This window comes from Anser anser (assembly GCF_964211835.1).
Source record: "Anser anser genome assembly, chromosome: 21".
Classification (NCBI taxonomy): Eukaryota; Metazoa; Chordata; class Aves; order Anseriformes; family Anatidae; genus Anser; species Anser anser.
In genome coordinates, this window is record NC_139742.1 from 10,945,952 (window position 1) to 10,968,970 (window position 23,019).

General features: G+C 58.0%; 2 protein-coding genes across 7 annotated transcripts in view; both read right to left on the minus strand.

Moving 5' to 3' along the window:
- LHX6 (LIM homeobox 6) overlaps window positions 1-9,942 on the minus strand; it is an 18,569-nt gene extending 8,627 nt beyond the window's left edge. For 2 of the 6 annotated variants that reach the window (XR_014574463.1, XM_083807486.1), the window contains exons 1-6: window positions 9,810-9,942; window positions 9,133-9,273; window positions 8,588-8,976; window positions 3,212-3,432; window positions 738-838; window positions 563-658 (exon numbers count right to left, since the gene is read on the minus strand). Coding sequence is in view for 5 of the 6 variants with exons in the window: in XM_083807486.1 (XP_083663612.1) it covers window positions 563-658; window positions 738-838; window positions 3,212-3,432; window positions 8,588-8,976; window positions 9,133-9,273; window positions 9,810-9,884 (1,023 nt within the window). In the remaining variant the exon portion in view is untranslated. Of the gene's footprint in view, window positions 1-562; window positions 659-737; window positions 839-3,211; window positions 3,433-8,587; window positions 8,977-9,132; window positions 9,274-9,459; window positions 9,751-9,809 lie in introns of those variants that run through there. The other 4 variants (XM_083807488.1, XM_083807487.1, XM_083807489.1 and 1 more) reach the window with 4 other exon arrangements.
- A 1,947-nt stretch (window positions 9,943-11,889) lies between these two features.
- On the minus strand, window positions 11,890-23,009 carry RBM18 (RNA binding motif protein 18; the record flags this gene model as incomplete). Its single annotated transcript, XM_083807507.1, has 5 exons — window positions 11,890-13,869; window positions 15,238-15,323; window positions 17,161-17,247; window positions 18,474-18,600; window positions 22,861-23,009. The coding sequence occupies 5 exons, from the start codon at window positions 23,007-23,009 to the stop codon at window positions 13,710-13,712; spliced, it is 609 nt and encodes a 202-aa protein (XP_083663633.1). The 3' UTR covers window positions 11,890-13,709.
- Window positions 23,010-23,019: the final 10 nt, after the last annotated feature.

A 23,019-nucleotide genomic window follows, 5' to 3' on the forward strand; every position in this document is an offset into this window, starting at 1 on the left:
CACCGCTCTCCCTCCCCTCACACACGGCACAGGAGCGGGGACGTTGCTGCTGCTGCCCCCCTTTCTCCTGAAACTTCCCAACACCAACGGTGCGGCCTCGCAGGACCGGCAGCTCGCTGCTGGGGAAGCTCCGGTCCTGCCTGCGCCCATGTCAGCGACAGAGTGCTGCAGCCGGTGTGCTAGGGGCAGCTCCCTACCCTGTAATTTGTTTGGATTGGCCCAGGCTCTATTTTTTTCATTGCATTAAAAAAAGAAGAAAATACAGAAAACCGAAGAGTGAGAAAGGGGAAGGATGGAGCCGACATCACGAAGGGACCAAGCACAGCCAACGTGCTCACGAGAGAGCATGAAGCTGCTGGATGCAGCAAGCACTGAGGCCAGCATGGGAGCAAGGGGCCAGGGGGTCGTTCGTCCCATTTAGCACCGGTGTCCCCATCACACAGGGGCACTGGTGCCCCCCTCCACCCCCTTCTCCATCCACCATGGGGGGTGCTGGTGCCCGCGGCTGATGGTGCCCGCACCTCGCCCGCACCCCGCACGCTCACCCCGCAGCTGCCCCTACCTGAATGACTCTCCGACTCAGCCCCGTCATGTCTGCGAGTTTCTGAAGCGTTTGTGCGTCGGGGTTGTTGTCCTGAGCAAACTGTGCCTGCATGACCTGGCGGGCGGCGAGGAGAGGGGTCAGGGTGCAGCCGGGCGCCGCGGGCACCCCCCCGCCCCCGGCCCAGCCCCGCTACCTGCAGCTGCTCGGCGGTGAAGGAGGTGCGGGCCCTCTTGGCCGGCTTCGGCTGGCTGTCCTGCTCCGAGGGCACGGCCCCCTCCAGCGTGATCCCGTTGCCTGTGGAGAGAAGCCCAGAGTGCTGCAGTCAGTGCCGGGGCAGCTGAATAACAGCCGTGTGCCTCCCAGCACACGCACAGCGTCCTCCCTGCCCTGCTCAGGGGACATCGCGGCACGGGGCAGTGGCACCAACCCGGAGCTGCACGGGGCTGCGGAGCCTCTCTGTCACCGAGTGGTAATGCTGCCCCTAATGAGCTTACTGCTGAGTTTGGAAAAAACAGCAGTTTTGTGGAAGAGTTGGGGAATGAGGGATGGGGAAAGGACAGAGGGATGGGGAAAGAAAGGATGGGGATGGACGTCAGGGTGTGTAAAGGAAGGCACTGATGTCCTTGGCTCGTGGCACCACTGGGCTGCGTTGCCCTGCGCGCAGCTCAGAAGAGGACCCTGCGTGCTGCTGAGCTCCTGCTGTGCCCCGTGGCCCCGTCTCCACTGCAGCACTGCCTCCATCACCCATCCCCTTCACTCAGAGTGCATTTCAATGGGCTCCTCGCTCTTCCCCCGACCACCTTCTGGGCCCCACGGCAGCCCACGGTGACCTTGCTCTGTGTGGTGCCACCACCCCAAGCAGCAGCCACACAGCAGGAGGACACACTGGGACAGGGACCGTCCCCCACTGCCCAAGCAGGGTGTTGGGGTGAGCCTGGCCACGCTCACGCAGCCATGGAGCCAGCGGGGGGGACGGCCAGGGCCAGGGCCCACGCCCTGCCATGGGGACCCCACCGGAGCCTGCGTCCTGCCCGGAGGAGTGATGGATGAGGGAGGGTGCCTGCGCAGGGCTGGCGCTCGCCCCGCTCCCAGGATGTGCCTGCACACCACGACGTTTGCTCTGCAAGCTGGACCGGGCTGTGATTGTCTTGGCTTGAGTTGAAGGACTTTCTCATATAGTTTGACTTGTTCTTTTAGGATGATGAATGGGACTCTGACTTCAGCAACATCTGTTTATTTTTCTTGTGTGTAAAACCTCATGTGCTGAAGAAATTGCTGGGTAATTACTGGAGGGGGAAAAAACCGTGGCCCTCTAACTCTGCAGCAACGCTGCTCTCCAGAGCCTCTCCATCCCTTCCTGCAGCCAAGGGGCACTGCGCTCGGAGCCGGGCACCTGCCTGGGGACACTTGCCCCGTGCCCTGGCTCCGCAGGGCTCCCCAACACTGGCAGGGACCCCCCTGCAGTGCAAACCAAGCCCACGGCCGGGACCAGGACTCTGCAGGGCCCCAGAGCCAGACCCAGCAGCAGCCAGGCCCCACGCTCCTCCCGGACCCGCAGCCTCTCCCCGCCACCCCCTGCGCCCGGCCTCAGCCCCGCGCCCCCACAACCAGCCGGCCACCGGCCCCGCGGCCAGGACCCTCCCAGCCCGACAGGGCACGCTGTTTCCATTCTCTTACTCAAATGCTGTAAACAGAAACACTGATTATTTTCGTGTCAGGTTGTTAATAGCTTCCACATGCTGCATGGGCTGGGACGCGGCGTTTGCCTCCCCGTGCCCGTGAAGTGCTAGCGAGGGGCAGCGCGGGCAGGAGCCATGCTCCCAGCTGAGCAGTGCCCCCAGCACAGCCCCACGGGGTCCCTGGTCATTTCTCTTGGCATTCCCATGGCCGCAGAGCATCTCCATGGGCAGCCTCTCAATGCCCAACATGATAAAAGCAAACAGCTCTACCACAGCCCTCGCTCGTCGCCTCACCACTGGCGTGAGCACGGGAGGGAGCCAGAGGCAGCTGCAGCCCGAGCACGTAGGGCAGGACCTGGCTGGGCTCCCTCCTGGCGCAGCCCGGTGGTAACGTGGCACGACGTGGCTTCGCAAACCTTCCAAAAACACTTCTTTCCTCCAAGCACGCACTGGGCTGGCGCTGGGGCCAGGCTGCACTCGAGGAGCCGCAGCGCTGTGTGACCTGGTGGCACCAACCCAGCCCCGTGAGAGCAGGACTTGGGTGGGAACACGGAGGCCATTGGTGACGTGCCGCAGCAGGGACGGCAGCGCACAGCACGGTCCAGCCCTTAGAAACCCATCCCAGGGCTGGTGGAAATAGACGGGAGCAGTCTATCTGCCCGCCAGGTTTCCCACCTTCTAGGTTTATGACTCACAGCCTCAAAATCCCTGCGGTTTTCTGACTCGCCGCACGCGGCAGCAAGGCCAGGCGGTGTGGTGGGAGCAGGACCAGGGGCTGTGCCTGGCATTGCCCTCAGCACGCAGCTCTGCCACGAGCAGTGCCAGCCCATCACACCCACGTGCACCCCAGGGCAGCAGCAGCCTCTGGGCAGGCACCATCCCGCTCTCCGCATGCCTCCAGCAGCAGCGGGACCGGCCCCGACGCCTCGCCATGGCAGCGACGGCCCCGCGCAGTGCCCGTGCCGAGGGCTGCACCGCGGCTCCGTACCGTTTTCCGCCGCTCGCTTGAGGTTCTCGATCATGGTGTCGTAGTGGATCCGGCACAGCACCTTCTCCTCCACCAAGCCGAACTCCTCGCCGGTGGAGAGCTGCCGCTTGCAGGAGAAGCAGGCGAAGCAGGCGAGGTGGTAGGCGTTGCCCCGCGCCCGCCGCACCCAGTCGCTGGCGTAGATCTGCCTGCCGCAGCGGGCGCACTTGGTACCAAACCGGCTGCGGGAGGAGAGGAGACAGGGTGAGGGCAGGCAGCCTCCGCCGCCCCATCGCCCACCCCAACCAGCCCTAACCCCGCAAAGCCCACGCGGGGAAAGGGTCTGCAGGGACACCGCCCCCCGGGGGCTACCCACAGGCAGGGGGCCCAGCGCGGCCCCGCAGCACCAGGCGCGGCCGCGGGGCTGAGCCGTGCGAGCGAGCGCTGAGGTCACGCAGTGCAATGAATCGGCTTCCAAGTTCGTGGGCTTTTTATTTTGATAACAGGCAGTGTGACACTCAGATGGAAATTTTGTTAGAGCCGTTTTTCCCCTATTGCAATAAATCAAAACATGTGTTTTCTCCTAACACACACAGACGTATGCATCTGCTTTTTCCTCCTACGAGGAGGTCTCCTCGTGGCGAGAAGATGATGATCGCGCTCAAGTTATTTATGCTAGGAAGTATTTCAGTGAAATGAAAAGGTAACGAGGCCGCCGCATCCCCACACGCTGGGGGGGCCGTGCCTCGGCGCACGCTTCTGAGCGCCCCGCTGCTGGCAGCTCCACCGGGCCGCCGCTCCCCGCACCGAGTCCAGGCGGTGCCACCGCAGCGCAGGCACGGCCTCCTCTAACATGGGTGGGTTTTCGCATTTTAGTTTTACTAAAACCATTAAAAAAAAAATACATGCAACGAGCAGCGAGCAGCAGGGAGAGAGGAGTGTCTCCTCCAGCACCGCAGGGCTGGCGCTGGCCCCGACACAGACCTGGTCGCAGTCACCGCGCGTCCCCACACATCCGTGGCACAGCCACCGCGTCGTGGGGCTCGCACCCGGCCCCGCGCTCCTCGTCCCCGTCCCTGCCAGGAAGCAGCAGACGGTGCCGTCCCCTGCCCGAACAGCCCGAGCATTTCCTGCATTGCAGGCAGGGAACACCGAGGGGACTGCACCAAGGGCACCTCGCGCTGCAGCGCCTCGAGGCTGCGGAGCTGGGCAGGTGGCAGCGACCGCAACCGCTCCGGGCACCCTGAGACAGCCCCAGGTGGGACAGCCCCTCGCGTGCCACGAGCCCGGCTGAGCCGTCCCAGAGCTGCCTGCCACGCGTGGCCTCGGGGAGATGCTGCAAGGCCATCCTGTACAGAGGCACTAACTGCAAAACTACTTGGGAGGAAGAGAGAGGTTTAAATTTTTCAGCCTGACCATAGTTGACCAAAGGAAAAAAAAAAAGAAACCCAACCAACAAAAAAAAGGCTGCTTTAGAGAGGACATTTCTGTGCTGAAATTATACAGAGACTTAGCTAAGAGACTTCGCTAATTTACTTCAGATGGGAACATTGTAAACTGACTTTGTGCCAGCTCGTTTATATAAACGCACAAACAAAAGAACTGTATTAATTTTTTATTTAGAAGTAAAGATTGTTCCTGTAAGTCGAATTACTTTGAACAATGTGCTATATAAACAGTCATATTTGCTGAACGCTATCAAACGAGGGGGCAGGCTTAAACGAACTAATAACACGTGGTAATCGCCTCTCCCCGGTTCAATCGCTCCCTGCTCCGGAGCAGGCCAAGCTGTGCGCTGGGATGGGCAGGGCCCGGGAAGAGCACACGTCCCCACAGGGGCTGGGATCCACGGGGACACCCAGGTGGCCCAGACCTGCAGCACGGTGTCCCCATGGCCAGGCAGGGTCCCCGGCCAGTGGCGGTTCCCGGCAGAGGCCCCTCAGCAAGCCACACAGACCAGGGAGGGCTCGCCCCACGCAGACCCCGTGGTCCCGCAGGGGGACGCGGGCACGGGGCCGTGCAGGAGGCAGCGCCGGCAGCCACCGATGCTGCGCCCGCAGCTCTCGCGCCAGCCTCCAGCACTGGCTGCAGCTGGGGGGTTTTGACAGAAACCAAACCGAGCCGGGGCCGGGCACGGGCACCCACTGTCACCCAGCAGGGGCTGTCACCACAGGGACGTCACCACCCGTGAGGAGAGAAACTGCCCTGACCCATCGCTATGGGAAATGATGTTTCAAAAATAAAACTGACTTCAATTCACCGAGCCTGTTCCTGCTGCCGGGCAGTGAGAGCCCAGGGAGCCCCGAGCACGCAGCAGCTGCGGGGCAGCAGGCGAGGGGCTTCTGGGGTCCTGCTGCCCGCCTGGCAGGGAGGGGACAAGGATGGAGCCACGCTGCAGCAGGAGACACAGAGCTGGAGGCTTTCCCCAAGCCCAGGCGGTTTCCCTGATGGCAAAGCTCAGCTCCGCAGCCTGGCCCACTCACAGCAGCTCAGGCCGGGGCATCGCCAGCATCGGCTGGACACACAGCCCCGACCCCAGGTGTGGTCTGTGGTGGGTGAGCAGATGCTGCCAGCTCCCTGCACCACCACCAGGAGATAGAAAGCAGCAGCGACATTACCGCGAGGGACTCATCCCAGACTCATCCTGCCTCCTCCGGGTGGCCGCAGCATCTGAGCTGCGGGAAGAGCAGAGGCAGGAGGGTGCGTGGTGCGTGCAGGCTCACGGGCACCCGAGTGCTGCAGCTCCTCGAGCCCTGGCACCCCCCTGCCTGCGGGGTTGGGGTGAGGGCCACCGACAGCTCCACATCCCCGTTCCCCCTGGGTGCGCTCTGTAGGAAGCTCCTAACACAGCCCCCAGAAGCAGCCATGGCTGCGGCTTCCAGGATCCGTGCTGAACCACGCAGAGGAGCAGCAGCGCGCTGCCGAAGCGAGCCTGCCTGCGCTGCGAGCCACGGCTGCGCTCGGGCCGGAGCACAAAGGCACCCCAGGGGCACAAAGGCTGGGGGCGACAGAGCCCACGCTGGCCCTGGCCCACCCGTGGGCCTTGCACTGCCCCAGCCCGCAGGGTCCCCAAGCTTTTGTGCCCCGGAGCTGCCCAGCACGGCCGGGTGCCCTGGGGGTCACACCGGGACCACGGCGGGGTGCTGGCCCTCCCCGAGACCGCAGCCGTGGGAGCTTGGCCGCGAGCAGCCCTCGCATCACCCGGGAACACAATGTTCCTCCGACGGAGCTCCACGAGCTCCGATTTTAATTTGGTTCTCCTCGAAGCACTAGAGCCCTGGATGCCAAATGCAATTATTTGACAAGACACAGGAAACGGCGACGCTTGCTTAAAGACGCGCACGGAGCTGCGGGGCCGTGGCAGCGCCAGCACAGCCCCTCGTGTGAACGGGAAGGGACGGGGGGACAGAAGGGGCGGTGGGACAGTTCTGCTCCGCTTTTAAAAACACGCTTCGGCTGCAGCAAATAATAATAATAATTTAGAAAGTCGAAAGAGTCGGATTTGTCGCCGGCCAAGCGCTGGGTCCCTGCTGCCCGGGGCTGCAGGCCCTCCGCGGGCACCGGCGGCTCCCGGGGGCTCCCCGTGGGGCTGCGGGACCCCAGCCCGGGCGGTCCCCGCCGGCGGCCCCGCTCTGCCGGTGGGGGAGCCCCAGGGACCCCCACGCGAGACGCGGGGTCCCGGCCATCCACGGCTCCCGATCGCGGCGCTGAAGCCCGGCCCCGGCCCCGCAGCAGCCGGGGCTCGGCCGCCCCCGGGCACCGACGGCAGCGGCAGCGCGGATCGGCACCGCCCGGGGCTCGCCGCGGGGACCGGCTCGGCTCGGCACGGCTCGGCTCGGCTCGGCACGGCAATGCCTGGCCCCGTACGGCTCGGTACGGCTCGGCACTGCCCAAACCGGCGCCCTGAGTCCCCCGCCGGGAGCCCGATGCCCGCGGGCTGCGGGGCCCCGGGGGCGGCCAGGAGCGGGGCAGCCCCGTCCCCACCCGGCCGCGGCCCCGCCGGCGTCGTTCCGCGCGCGAGAAAAATGCAATAAAAATTAAAATCGTTTTGTGCAAACGGCAAACGCCACCTCCGGCTCTGCGGCCGCCCCAGCGCGGGCAGCCGGGGCCGGCCCGGCCAGCAGCGGCTCCGGCCCGGAGCGTCCCCGGAGGAGCGGGCGGCGAGCGCCGCGATGCCGGGGCTCAGCCGCTGCTCGGAGCCCGTCTTTAAAAACCCGCCCGTCTTCAAAAAATAGCAATGTCGTGCGAACGGTTATTAATTAACGGAAGGCGCTGGAGGAGCTCCGAAGCGGCACAAAGGCACCCCAGGCTGCCCCGGTGCTTTCCGCCGCGGGTGAGGAGGATTCCGGTGGGATCCCGGGTTCCCCCCGCCGGCTGCTCGCGGCCAACGGCGCGGCGGGGCCGGGGCGGGCGCGGGGGGAGCCGGGCTCGGGGCTGCCCCGCCGGGCACCGGGAGCACCGCGCCGGAGGGCCGGGGGGCACGGCCCCCCTCCTGCCGCATCTGGAGACCCTCTCAAAAAAATCGAGATAAAACCAAAACCAAATTAAATAAAATAAAGCCCCCGGAGGCACCTAAAGCACGCTGCCCGCGGAGCGCGCCCTGCCCGAAGCACCTCTGCCCGGGGGAGCTGCCGCCCCGAGCCGCGGCCGTCGTGGCGAGCCCCGCGCAGCCCCGCCGGGGTCATTCTCATTTCCTGCCTGCGATTTCCCCTTCCTCTGGGGCAAACTGCATTCCCTCGGCGGGCGAGATGGGCAAAGCCGGAGCGGGGGGCGCTGCCGACAGTCAAACCCCGGCGCGGAGCTCGGGAACCCTGCATCCCCTCGCGCCTCTTCCAGGGGAGCATTCCCAGTTTCGGGTTCGCCACCCGAAGGCTGCCGCAGCCCCAACAACCGGTCGCCCCTCGGGACCCGCTCCTCCGGCCGCCGGGGTCCCGAGCCGCGCTGGAGCCGGTGCCGGCCGGGGGCTCCCCGCCGCCGGGGACTCGGTTCGCGGCTTTCTCCCGCTAACGCCAACGACGCCGCCGCGGTTTTTGGTGCTGCGCGGCGGGAAAAGGCTTGGAGCAACGGCTCAGCCTTGCCGACGGCTCGGTGCGGGCTCAGCCTGCCCGCAGCCGCCGGGCCGGTGCCGTCCGACGCCTCCCGGTCCCTGCCCGGGCGCCGCGGGGCCGGCGGGGACCGGAGCCGCCGAGGGCACGGGAACGGCTGCGGCCCCTCGGCCGTGCCCGGGGAGCCGCCGCTTCGCCCGGCCGCCGAGAAGCAGCCCCGGGGCGCTCTGCCCCGCGGCCCCGCAGCTTCGCGGCCCCTTCCCCGGCAGCACCGGGGCCGGCGCGGCCGCTCCGCTCCCGACGGGGCCGCTGCCCCCCGCGCCCCCCTTAGCCCCGGCGGCCCGGCCCCTACCTGAAGTAGTCCATCTTGCAGAAGATCTCCTTGTTCTTGATGTAGCAGCTGTGCTGCTGCCGCAGCGAGGTGCGGCACACGGAGCACTCGAGGCAGCGGACGTGCCAGATGAGGTTGTTCACCTGCGGCGGAGAAGGGGGCTGAGACCCGGGGCCGCCCGCCCGCCGCCTGCCGCCGCCTCCCCCGCCGCCCCCGCCGCTCACCTTGAGCAGGTACCGGTCGAGGATCTCCAGCCCGCAGCTGGAGCACACGTTCTTGCCGGCCGACGGCGTGGACGAGGAGGAGGAGGACGGCGGCGAGCAGACGGACGGCGTGGACGGGGTGCTGGGCGCCGAGCGGGCGTCCTCCTTCTCCAGGGCGCCGGGCAGCGGCTCCCCGTCGGGCTGCGACTGCGGGCACAGCCGGGGGGCCGTGAGCCGCGGCCCCGCCTCGGCCGCCCGCGACCCCCCCCAGGGGCCCGGCGCTCTCCCCGCGGCCCCGGCCCGGCTCGGCCCGGCGGGTCCCGGTGCCCCCGGCAGCCCCGGCGCGGCCCCGGCCCCGCTTACCATGGCGCGGGCGTGCGGGTCGAGGCAGCGGGCGCTCCCCTTGGGCAGCGGCTCCGGCGGCATCACCTTGCGGGAGAGAGCGGGAGAGGGAGGCTGCGGCTCCATGCGCCGGGCGAGCGCGGGGCACCCTATATAAACCGCCTCAAAACAATAAATAAGAACTTTCTAGTGGCCATTTAAATCCTTTGCAACAAAAGCTGCGTCTCTTTAATGAAGCAATTTGAATGTGGATTGAATTCTCTCCCTGCCTGCACTTAACCCGGGCCTCTTGAAGTAATCGCTCGGTTCCCATGCGAGCCAAAGCGCTGAAAAAACCCCACAAACTACCTGCAATTAGAAATTGCCGTAAATGCCCGAGATAAGAGGTACCCAGAGTGTCAATTCCGGCTGTCAATCAGGGAATCCATCAGGCCACCCAAAGAATTGCAAATTTGATTTTTTTAATGGTAGTAATTAAAAATCGAAATTCTTCCCCCTCTCCCTCCGCCGAGCACAAAACGCCCCAGAAAGCGCCGGGATGGAAAAATCCTCCCCTTCGGCGCGGGAGGCGGCGAGCGGCCCCGGCCCCGGCCCGGCCCCGGTACCGGCCCCGCCGCCCCCGGTACCGGCCCCGCCGCCCCCGGTACCGGCCCCGCCGCCGCGGTACCGGCCCCGCTCCCGGCCCCGACGGCGCTCACCTTGCCCGCCTCGGCGCCGGCCGGGGCGCGGCGGCCCGGGCCCCGGGGCTGCCCGCCCTCATGGCTCCGGTGCATGGGGCGGGCGCGCCCCGCTCCGCCCGCCGCCGCCGCCGCGCTCCGTGCCCGCGGGCGGCGCGTCCCGCGGCCGCGGCAGGAAGGGCGGGGAGCCGCGCCGGCCCCGCTCCCCCGCCGGGGGCGGCCGCGGGCCGGGCAGGAAGCGGCGCCCCCCCGCCGCGCCCCGGGGGCCGCCCGCCCCGCCGGGCCCCGCTACCTGCGGCGGCACCGGCACCGGCACCGCCCGCGGGGGGGGGTGCGGGGGGGGGGGGTTGCGGGGCCCCCTCCCGGCCCCGGCGCTGCCCGCCCCGACGGGGCGCACGGGCCCGCCGCGGGCAGCGCCGCCCCGCCGGGAGCGGCCTCGGCCCCGGAGCCCCCCCCGGCGGGGCCGGGCCGGGTGCCGCAGCCGGGCCCGCACCCACCGCCGCGGTGTCTCGCCGCCCGCCGCTGCCCGGGCTTCATTAGTAACCTGATAATTCCCCGGCAAAGCCCCAGCAGCGGTTCCACCATGGAGTAATTGGAGGACGGTAACGTGAGCTGATGGCGGCTGGGGATGGATCCTCGCCGTTATTGATTTTGACAGCTAAATTGTTAACCGAGAGGGAAAATCAGATGAAAGCCATTTCAGAATAAATACAAGACATTAGGTTTAAACATCGAGGCCGTACGAAAGCCTACGAAAACCCCAGGAAACCCAACCTGAGGCCTGCCCGCGGATCCTCCCTGCCATCCTCGGCAGCGCGACCCACGGGGCCGCCACAGCGCGGGAGGGACGCGGGCAAGTGCCGAGCGCTGGGAAGGCCGCTGGGAACCCCTCAGCCCCGCCGGGGGATGCAGTCAGCCCCTGCTGCTCCAGCAGGAACACGGAGGAGCTCTCACAGAGCAGTGAACGCCGCCTGCCCCCAAGCAGGGCCGGACGGCTTCTGTCTGCAGCCCAGAAGGACGCAGGGCTGTAAGGCCCCGGCACGCCGTCACGCAGTAACGCCGGGGCTGGCTGTACACCCAAATTAAACACCAAGCACTAAGGGCCCAGCGAAGTCAGAACAGGCTGAGGTGCAGCCCAGCCCCTGGCTCACGTCCTGGCCCCGATGAGAGCAGGCAGGGGCTGGAGCCCAGGTTACAGAGCTGGGGACACTGCAGTGCCCGGGGCAGGCAGAGCAGCCTTAGAGCCAGGTGCTCACACTGACCCTAGCCCCAGCCTCACCCCTCCCTGGGCTCCCCACCACCACCACGGGAACACAGACCGGGCACCCGCAGCGATGAGCGACTGAGCCAGGACCCTGAGACTTCAGGTCAGTCATCTTACGTGTCCCCAGAGGTGAAAGCATGATGGGATCTCTGGTCTGGGGTGTTGGGGGCAGGTCTCACCACCAGGAGGAAAACTGAAATATTGAGGAAAAGCCCACATCATGGACATGGTAAACGTGTTCCTTGGAATCCCACCTGGCTGGCAATAGGGTGCAGCCAGAGAAACCCCGACAGGACAGGACCATAGGTTAAAGCCCCCAGACTTGGCCTCAAGTGAGCGGCCGCAGAGCTCTGCTCCCCTGCTCACCGCCCGCCTGCGACCCTCCGTACTCACAGCTTCAGAGCCAGCCGCATCCTCTGCCAAAGGCACAGCGGTGCCGTGTCTCCCGTATCTCCAGGTGCTTTTCAGGCCTAGCTCATGATGGTTGACAGGGCCTGAGCGCTGATGCTCGTGAGAAGTGTTCTGAGCATTCACCCCCTCCCACAGCCCATGGGAGAAACTCCTCGCTTTGGCCGTGCCGTCAGCGGCGGCTGCCTTCAGGAGGCCGCGACATTCCTGGGCAGCACGGGCGGCCGACAGACAGGGACCTGCAGTAAAGCTCCCCCAGGTCTGGGTCTGGCCGACAGACACACAAGGCACTTCTGTTACCGAGGGGGCAGTGGGAAAAAAATGACTGCTGCTATTGTACAGGGACTCGTAGCAGCGGGCTGCAGCTGATGCCAAGCATTTACCACCCTCACATCCTGCTTACCACCCTCACCGCCCTGGGAGAAGACAGACGTTTTGGACGTTTATTTAGAGCGGTAAGAATTTCAACAAGTTCAATTTAAATACAAATAAATATCAAAGCATGTTTCTGAAGAAAACGCAACCACATGCCTGACTTGAATTCAGATACTCTCTAAATTCTTATTAAAAACAAAAACTGTTGTTTGAAATAATGCTGATGCACATCCTGAGGAGTACAAGTGTTAGACCACGTAAGAACAAAACACAGGCTGTTCACAGAGGAATGTAAATGGGTGTTATTGACATTCACAGGGGTACAAACTCCAAATGACACTACTTTCTCTTTACTCAGGTACCCAAAGAAAATTAGAAAGCAAATATTTAACAGTACAAGACCTACTTTTTAACAATTCAGGCTTTTAATCTATCCATCATACACATGCACAGCTTCATTCTAGATGCTAAGTTCGGAAGCAGGAAGCGTGCTCAGCACTTGAAGGCAGGTGCATCGCTTTGGGAATACAAACCTTACTTTGCTATACAAGTGAGCAACACCTGTGCACAGAAATGGTGGCTGTTTAAAAATCACTTTCTTCCTCTTGTTTGAGACCACTGTTTGCCAGCTTGGGGAAGCAACTCAAGAGTGACAGACAAGGTAAAGACTCACCACTAAAAGGACTTGAGAAAGTGAACATCGACAAAATCAGAACAATATCTCCCACACCGGAAAACACAAGTTCTCCTATATCCCTCTTGCACACGCAGTCACAGTACCATGTGCACAGACGAGAAAACGCTGCCAGAGCGGTCCTTCTTCAGATCTTTCAATTTTGCAGAGAACATTTAGGGAAAAGCATGAGCTGCAGATCAAATGATTTCAGTAAAACGCCACCCATTAGACCTCTACATTAAACACCTTGCACAGGTGAGCCTCAGCAGGCAGCAGAAGCAATTTTGTCACAAACACTTGGGTCACTTTAGTTAAACCAAGAGACAATCAACCTCCCTTACCAGCCAGTGAAAAGTACAGGAGTTGGACTGGTTGGTGGGCAAGCGCTGAGGTCATGTGCTTGACAGATGTCTCTGAGGCTGCAACGTTATTCTCACGCTGTCACATCTGGTTTATGAAGAGCTACCACTACAGGGGATTACTGAACGCAAACATCAGATATGCCACTGCTGCACTCTGAAGCTTATGGCACAGAACAAACCTCAGTGGTGTGTAAATACCCCAATTCCAACACAGAGGCACAAACCTACAGCCCAAATGGCACTGCAAATACCCGTGCTGTGTCATGACTTATCTTAAAGTTATCAAGTCAAAATGCAAAGTAAATTTGCTTTGGTGCATATAAACTATTGCATGCACAGTTACTAAAAGTGTTGCAAAGTCTATTTAAAATGAGTTTTATTAAGATGAAAAAGTTTTCCATGATAACTACAGAACGCTAATCGAAACCAAGTGCTTCCCCTCCATTTAAAACATGAATTGGAATACTTTTTGTTCAAAAAAAAAAAAAACTTTAAAAAATAATCAGTTAAATGGAGTATTTCGGATGTGCTTTACTCCATACACTGGTTACTGTTTCTAATCTTGCTAATGAATGAGGGCTAACAAGAGGTTGTCTGGATGTTCATCAGAGGCTCTGAATGCAACCTACTTTTCTGAACAGCATTCAGCTGTGAAGCTACACTGGCAGTAAGGAGTATTCAGCAAACCACCTAAGGTGTTACAAAGCCCTGTGCCATGTACAGTGGTGTTGTGCTCAGGTGGCAGTATCCTTCTCGCTCTAGAAGAGTACAAAAGCATTGGAGGATTCCAGATATACAAAGCAGTGTTTCTTGCTACCATCATCCATTCGTAAGCATCATCTCCTAGATTTCCAGGCAGCTCTGGAATAAGGAGTAGTCCTTTTCTTATCTGGTGGTTTGAAGTAAGAATAAACAGGGGCTGCTGGATATTCGGCATCTGGATTTTCTGCCATCATTTTCAGCTTTGCTTCAATGGCCTTTATTTTCGCGCTGACACTGGAAAGAGAGGGGGAAAAAAAGAGAAATTGAGCTTGATCTTAGCATGGAATCACACTACAGCAATCCAAAAATTTTGTTGACAGTTGAATACCTAGCTGCACCAGGAGCAGCTGGGCAGACCCCATCACTGCCTCCCCAAGTGCGAGATCAGGAAGCAGCCTAATGCCCACGCTATTTCACTTGAATTCTCAGCAGGGCTTTGCTTAGGAAAGGCCCTCCATGACACGACGCAGCACCACAAAACAGCAGTCCTTGCACCTACTCAGCACTTTCTTAAGGATTCTGAGCTAGATGAGAACAGGGCTTCCTAGTTCACGCAAAATGAAGTCATCTGAGGAGGTCTGAGCATGTGCAGCAGAGTGCAGCTCAGACAAGGCTGCTGGAAGCAGCAGAGAAATGAAAGCCAGACTTCCTCCCAGCTACACGACCACTCGGGATGGGAAAACCCCAGACTCTAATTGGGTCAGGAAGAAACATTATTTCAATATTACCAGAGTTTATCCCAAAGGGAGAAGCTATCCTAGGTTACACCCCAAATTCCTAGGACTTTTGTTATCCACTGTCCTCCGCTGGGTACGGGCTGAGGAATGTTCCCTTCTCCGCGGCGGCATCCGTCCTCACTGAACAGCTCCTTTGTGTCACTGACGTAGCTAGCAATCTGCATGACTCCGTCTCTCTGCTCATTACTTTCCTAGCACGGTACTTCTGAATTTCAATCTCATTTTATCTGTAGGCAAATTAATTATCCCAAGTCTTGGTTCCTTATAAGGTTCCGCCGACAGAACACTGGGGGGTGGGGTTGGAAATCACACACACCTTTAACCAAACCGTAAACCAAAGCAGCCCTGGGGTTGGAGAATTTAACCGCATCCCACAGACGAGACCTACTAACCCTAATGCTGGCAGCATTTTATTTTTTTTTGTAATTTAATGGAGAAAGATTTTTTAAATTTTTAAAATCTTTTTTTAAAAAAATCTTTCACCATTATAAAGGAAATCCTTGTTCATAAGCATTTTGCTTAATGAAATTAGTAGAGTACAAAACCTCTCACTGAAATTCATGTGAAGAAGTACAAAGCACGTTCTGGCCAAATGAGCTAAAGTATTGCACATTTCCAATTCCTCTCTCTACCACTTCTCCCATAAGTGTCCTAGCAGTTTAATACATTAGAAAATGAACATCAAGTCTTAAGTAACTCATCTGGGACACTTCGTAGCATGCTGCCCGTCTACAAACAGCTTTACAGCAATGTTAGATTTTTAGTACAAAGGTAATGCCAACTCTAGATCTTACTGAAATCTAAGACAACCTAATTCACTACCACTCCCACAATTTGGTCACCTCTCACCCACTCCATCTCCTACCTTAGGTTAGACTGGGGTGGCTCCGTGCTGGAAGATGGCTCCAGGCTGATTGGAAGAATCTTCTCATTTTTATTATGATCATATCTCTGCAAACAGAAAACCAATATTCAAGTCAACTGGAATTACAAACAAAAACATTTGCTTACGGATGCGCTTTAAATTTGAATTAATATCACCTTGGGTTTTGTGAATCTTTCACTGAGTGATTTTGATGGCCAAACACTACAACAAACCCTAACCATGATGTTTGTTTAGTACCAACATGATGCGTACATACTGCACACTTATGTACATTGTACTACAGATCCTTACACCTCATCCTGTTTTATTACTTCCTGTTCCCAAATACAAAAGACAAAGTAAAGATGTTAAATTTTAAGGCAACTACTGCACTGCATCACTACACCCTTTATAGAGACATTGTTCAGAGTGCGAAGATAACCCAAGCACCCAACTCCTCTGAATTGTGCAGTGCTGGAAGAAAAACGCATTCCAGATCAGTTGGGAACCACCTCCTTTCCGTAAAAAGCAGCTTGTGAGTCTGTCTGCTCTGCGGGCAACGGGCCTCCTGAACTATTCACAGTGCTCCGCTTCCTTGTTTCGCTTGGCACAAATTCAGGTTTGTTTTTCAGCAGAGCTGCTCAAATTGACAGTGTCTGGTAAGCCTTGGCTGCTCATCTTAAAACTACTTAGCACAGTGCTGCTATTGCCTAAAATAAACACTTGTTGCAATAAGCTAAGGTTTTGCGTTGTTAAATCTTTCCAGTCACAGATTAGAAAATGCCATGCGAACTGAACTGCTTGTTTATGTATGCTCTTCGCCATACCCTGGCTGGCCAAGCACTGAGCTACCCGCTCAAGTCCCAGCTGAGCGGCCGCCCGCTCCTCGGGCTGAGGCTCCTTTGTGGCCCGAACGCTCGTCAGGCACCCAGAGGTGCCTGTGGCTCCAGTGCCTACGGTGCCCAAGAAAATGGAGACTGGATCTGCACACGTTTGGATGTGCTGACAAGAGCCTGGAGCCCTCACAGCCAGTAATTAAAACAACACGGTCTCCTTTAACACAGATACCTGCCCTTGTTTTTCATTTTTTTCTTCCCTTTTCCCTTCCCAAGACTCTAAAAACAAATGCATTGGTATACTCAATAAGAGAAAGGCTAGGAAGTCGTCTATAAGACAATCAACACATGTTAAAAGCAAACTACCCCCAGGTAAATAGCAATAAGCAGGTTCCCCTGCCTCCCCCCAAGAAACTTTCTGCAAAGAAAGTTATTCACAGTACATTGCTTTACCAAATACCAGTTAGCAAATAACTGCAAGAGAAACAAGAAAAGACTTCAGTGACATTAAAACAAGGATGTTCCAGAAGGTACTGCTTAAGTTAATACTAAAAACTTAATGTTTTATGCAATAGAGCAAGCAATAAAATGATATTTAGTTTAGAAGCGAGCTACCTTGCTTTAGAAGTCAGAAGTAATTAGAGCTGCTGCCACATAAATGCTTTCACAAGTGGAACAAAGTAACAGAGTGCCTAGTAATTGGGAATTTCCACGCATCTCCTATCCAAAAAGGGAACAAAACCACAAAGGGAAGGATACAGACTTTCAGCCAATCATTCACTACCTTTGGGAAAAGTTGAAATGCAGACATTTACAGAGTAACCTGTTCACAGAGCTCTGATTAGAAGCTCCTTTACAAAGAACATCAGGTTAAACGGCCTATTCTCATTCACAGCTGATCCAGCACAGCTTAGGTGGAAGAGAGGAGTGGCAGATCGTTCATGCTATTTCCATGAGAATTATTTCCCAGAACAGACTGAAATTATCTTGCCAGGATAAGGTGGCCTTGATAAGAATTGTTCCTTAATATTAAAGATTCTTGCCTTTGCAAACTAAACGCGGTTCTTATTTACAGCAAGAGGCTTACCTTGACTTGTGCGTGTGCCCACCGCACCACCAGTTTCTTGGAAAGGGCCAGCTTCCCATTGAGGCACTGGATCGCCTTTTCTGCTTCCTGCACAGGACGCACAGGAAGACAGTTCAATAAACAAACCGAGTCTTCAGTCAAAACCGTCGCAGATGTAAAGACCCTTTTCTCTTTGTAAATCAGTCTTCTGTAAGTAAAGCTAACTGACAGCAAAGAAAGTTTATCCCATTGTATCCCAATCCAGGAATATCTGGAAGCCTCCCACACCCATCTGAGTAACCAGACTTTTATAAACCAGCAGGGCAGACTCCTTCAGTTGTTGGGGGGAGGAAATGGGGAAGACGAACACAAGTTTTGAAAAGCTCAGCTGCAGAAGCTATTGGAACAGCGTGCTGAAGGAGGTTTGTGCTACAGGGGTTTCTCTCGAAAATGCTATGATTCATTACAGTGATTATGTCTCATAAACACCTACCTATGCTTATCCCAGATCTTGCTAGCGCACACTGGGGATGTTAGCCACTTGGCCCTGATCTAGGTTAAGTAGTGAAATCTCACTTCTGGGACACTCCCATAAAACTTGGTTCACAGCAGTTAAAAACGCGCGTTGCAATGCTGTTCCACCTTGCTATGAATAATCATTCCAGCAGAGCTTCTAGAGCTCTGGCACCGCATCACAGCTCTTCTGACATCCTCAGGGAGGATTTCACAGCAAAAAGATGAGGGCACACAATCACTAGCAATCTCCAAAAACGTTGTTTTTCCTAACTTTTTAACAATTTAGCAGAATTTTGACAAATAACTATAGCTCTGGTGTTACAGCTAGCCTGACTTGAATTTTAGACTGCAAGAGTTAAAACCCCAAACGGGCATCCAGAGGCAGTTCCCTCCAGGACGTTGCAGATGAAGCATGTTCTGTATCCGGCAGCATCACACAAGGTGCTCGCATGTTCATGAAGCCTGGGAGGACTTCTGAGCAGTTCTGGGTTCCGAGCGGTCTGGCAGGCTGATCCCAGGCTCTGCATGGATCACAGCTCCACCACTGTACACCCCCACCAGCTCGCTATAGAAAGGAACCAAAGAACCGGCCCTTTGCAATCAGCACGAGAAAGCAGAGCTCTGGAATAGATGGCACAGAAGAAAGGAAATCACCGCTGCTTCCAGGAGCGGTCACAGAGTGAGGCTGTTGGAGACTACAGGTTTGTGTAGGAAAGGTATTTAATTTATCCCTTCCTGGTTTAGCTTTTTATTGACATAATAGAGATGGGGAAAGAAGCCAGTCATTTAAAACAAAATTCCACATAAAAGCAACATACCTGTTTGGTTTCAAAGTTCACAAAGCAGTAACCCCTCGGCTGCCCCTCCAGAGCACCGGACTTGTGAAAGAGAAAATCAAACTGCTTCACTTTGCCAAACTTCTGAAGGAGTTTGAGGAGGTGGTACCTGAAGGGGAAAGGAGACGTTTAATGCACCTAGCAGTACTTGGAAAGCAAGGACACACACACACAGAGGCACACGATTCACACTCGGCCCCACCAGCTGCCAGTGGTGTGGCGCAGCAGTGTGCAGCCACCCGCCGGGGTGGGCGCTGCGTGCTGCAGCGCCTCGGCCCCACGGCTCCGGGCTGCCCTGCGCTCGGTGGCAGCTCCAAACCCCTGGCACGTGGCCTTCCTCCCGCAGTGCCAGCCGAGGAGACCTATTAATAGCTGCCTTTTGGGCAATTATGCAACGGCTCCCCAGAGGGCTGGGAGGGCTTTGCCTCTCGCCTAAAAAACACACCTACTTCCAACCGTAAGCTGCCCCTCTCCAGCCTGGAGCTCCCTCTCCCCGCACATTGGTATTTTAACACGTCTGGAAAAGCCTGAGTACACTTGTCTGCTTAGCATCTAGTGCAACGAGCAGCCTAAAATCGGGAGCCTGTTTGTTGCAGAGGCCACATCTAAACCTGGAAGTTCCTTACGGCTTTTTTTGGTTCCCTCGGTCCAAGCCGAGCACCACTGGCTGACCCACAAGGCAAACTGCACCTGTCAGGGCAGTCACTGGCTGACCCCGAACCTGGAGACCAAGAATTGTCCAAGGGCTTACAAAGGGCATCTTAGGACTCAGCTTCTCCTGCCAATTAGCTGTATAGCATTAGCAGGCGTGTAACCCCAGCCCAATTTCCAGCTTCCCTGACGAGAGAACAGTCGCAGCTCCCGAGTCCCTCGGGACAACTCCTGGTGCACTGGCCAGAACAGTGCGTGTCCAGGCACAGAGATCAGCAGTGCCCCAGAACACCCAAGTGCATCACGTAATTTTAGGGATAGTCCGAACGGGAAGGACAGACAATATTTTTCCTAATAAAGCCCGATAGGATGTTTGAAACGGGCTGTGGCCCTTTGTATGCTTCAGGAGCCAAGCAAGAAAGTTCCAGGAACGTGAGTCATCTCCCAGCACGGGCACGGCGGACGTTCAGGATGTGCACTTTCAAAGAGGTGAAGGTACAGAAAGTGTTCAGGCCCGCAGCGCAGGAGGGCCAGGTTATCTTCCAGGGGAACAAACACATTGAAATTGATTAGGGGCAGCTTCCTACGTCCTTCAGAATACAGAAGGAGCACTGAAGTGCTGGGGTCTTCCAAGAGGCTCGTGAACACTCAGCCTCTGCTTAGCAGGCAGGAGAGACAGAAAAACAAGAGCAGGAAGAGAAGGGAGCCGGTTACGCAGAAACCACGCGTCACCGCTGCACCTCAAGCTACCAACAAGCAGGCACAGACGTACCAGTAAAAGCACCAGCTTTGGAGATGTGACATAAATCCCACGTGTCCAATTGTCAGAGCCTCCAAAACACGTAAATGCCCCAGGTTTCTGTCTGTGAACATATTCCTACAAAAAGCACTTACAATTTCAGCAGTACGGGAATGAAGTCTTTACTGCTGGGATGCTGTTTGCCTTTTTGCAATGGCAGCCGTGGGACGGGCAGCGAGGCTCCTCTCTGCATTCTGCTCAGCAAGGAGGGACACCCCTGCAGCTACCTTGTGGTGGTGGCTGTCCCCCCGTGCACCTCTGCGCTCAAATAACAGCATTTACTTCTGCTTTCTTGGCAGCAAAGCAGAAGTCATTCCTTTAAAATACGTTTTATTAGAAGAGCCTGGAAACGACCTACATAGTCCATTTAATTTACAAGCTTTAAATCTTAGATGATACAAACATGGATTTCAAACCAGACACACAATTTTTACCACTGGGAGTCATCTACGCTACAAGGAACTGCTCAGACCTCAAGTTGTGTGCAACCAAAAGTTTCAGGCTGTGACTACAAGCCGGTGTTAACGCAGTGAGGCATTAAGAGCAGTTTGACTCATCTCCAAGTGAAGAAGACTTCAGTATTCAAGGGAGACCTGTCGTGGAAAACCCCAAGTGTAAAAAAAAAGTGTGAACGCATCAGAAGCGTTATTATGGCAGCAACCCAGGCTACCCAGAGCCTCAGAGCTGCTCGCACAGATGCGGCCCCGCGGAGCACCGCGGCCAGCCCCAGTTTCCACTTCCTCTCATCTGATGTGAACGCGAGACAAACCAGCAGCTCCCCCGTTTCCTTTTCCTCCAGCCTTCCTCCTGGCACCCCGAGTGCTATTCAAACACCGGCAAGGCTTCCTCTGAACAATGCCGTCCCAAGGATGCCGCGAAGGTACCGGGCCACATGCTAAACCTATTATTGCGAGGAATTCTGCCCCACTGGGAGCCAGGAGGAGTCCGCAACAACAACTCATGCACACATTGTTTTCGAGGTGAGACTCATCAAGATGGGACCCCAGACAAGCGGCAGAGCAGCCGAGGAAGTTGGACACACACGACTTCATACCTGCAGGCAATTAATGGTCATTCAAAGGCTACTGGAGACCAGACAGCGTATGTGTAGCTGCAGCACTGGAAACGCAGCATTTGGACACACAAAATATGAGTCTCTGAAGGCTTTGCCGACAAGAACTGGCAGAGGCGGCAGTTCCACTCCATTTGCGACACGGGACACGTAACACGAGTGCTGTTTCCACAGGCCAGGACTGCCAGGCAGTGCTGTGAACACAGGGCCGTGGCACAGAGCACCTCCTGCCTCAGCGGGGGACAGACCCTGCACCAGACAACGCTTACCACAATGATGGGGGAACCCTACGGCCTCCTTGCTCAGTGACACCAAACCCAGAACCTGACCACCTAGAGGAAGCCCCCCAGTAACCGTTACCAGTAAGGAAGCCCACCAGAAGGCGCCCCAAACCCCGCCACGTATGGGGCATCAGTGCTCGACCCCCTCCGAGCCTCCCGTTGGAGTCACAGTTGCTCGGTACGCGCAAAAACCTCCCCGAAAGCCATCGGCTTGCAGGCTGTAATTTGCAGGCAGCCCTACATTTATAAATTCCTATTACCACAGCTTGTGCTCAAATGTGTACGTTACCTATTAACTCCCCAGTGCATGATTGCAGCTATAGGTTGCTCGCTAAGCGGAAGTCTTGGATTAATTCAAGACTTTCTGAACTCATTTCTGCTTGAGGAAGCCACAACCAATTATTAGCCCTACTAACGACCCAATCAACTTTACTCCATCTTAAGGGAATCTAACATAGAAATTGCAGGGGCAACCCTCTAAAATCAGATAAAAGCGGCAAATAAAAAAAGAGCTATTTAGGGTTCAGGTGCGTGTTTTCAGCCACGCGATTAGTTGGCTCAACGGGGATAATTCAGGTGAGCGAGCACGGGCAGGGGTGCAAAGCCTCAGAACAAGAAAGCACGGGTCAGGGCGATTTATAAGAATTTGCACAACTGACACAAACGTTCTTTTTTCTCCGTGCTGACAACGCGTTAAAAGGCACTTCCCCTCTTTTCCTCACACGGAAACGGAGATTGCGATGCCATTTTCAGAAGGGCATAGCCGTTCTTAAAGCAAAACCAAAAGCAAAAGATGCGGGTCTGGAGGCAGAATTACAAACCCTGTGGCAGGCACCGAGCGGCACGGGAGCACAGATCGTAGGGCACGGTGCCGCCAGCGGTGCGAGCGGCGGGCTGAGACCCCCGCGACCCGTCCCGCTCGCCCCGTAAGCGGGACGCTTGGGCCTGCGAAGCTGCGGGGCGCCCGGCCTCGCCCGGAGGAGCGACGTGGGGCCGAAAGCGCCTCGAAGAGCACGGCTGGCGGCCGGGCAGGCACCGAGGGGCGTAAGGCGCGTACCCCCCGCCCTGCTCCGCCACCGTGCCCCCTCAGAGCTCCGAGGCTGCCCCCCCCGGGACGGAGCTCGGCCCGCACGGGCGGCAGCGGGACGGCCAGCGGCCGGGCAGGGACGCGCCGGTCCGCGGGGCTCCGGCGGGACCGAGCCGAGCCCCGGCACAACGCCCGAACACCGGGCGGCAACCGCGGCCTCGGCTCCGGTGCTCGGCGGGAGCACGGCGCGGGCCCCGCTCCCAGCCCCGGACCCCCCGGTGCCCCCCCGGGACCGTGGCTCAGAGCAGCCCCCAGGCCCTCAGGGGCGGCCGCTACAGGGGGGTACCGGGAGGGGTTACCGGGGAATGGGGGGCACCGGGGAACGGGGGGGAACGGGGGGGGCACCGGGGGGGGTAACGGTGCCGGGGGGGGGTCGGGGTGGCCAGGAGGGGGAACGGGGACACCTTGGGGGCCAGGGGGTGGCCGGGGGTGGCACCGGGGGGTGCGGGGGTGGCAGCGGCGCCGCCCGCGGCACTCACTCGGTGATCTTGGGGTCGAGGTTTCCGATCCAGAGGCGGTGCCCGTCCTGCAGGGCGCCCTCGCACAGGATGGACGCGTTCTCCAGCGGCAGCGCCTGGCGGCCCGGCTCCATGGCGGCGCGGGGCGGACCGGGACCGGCCCCCACCATCACCCCCCCC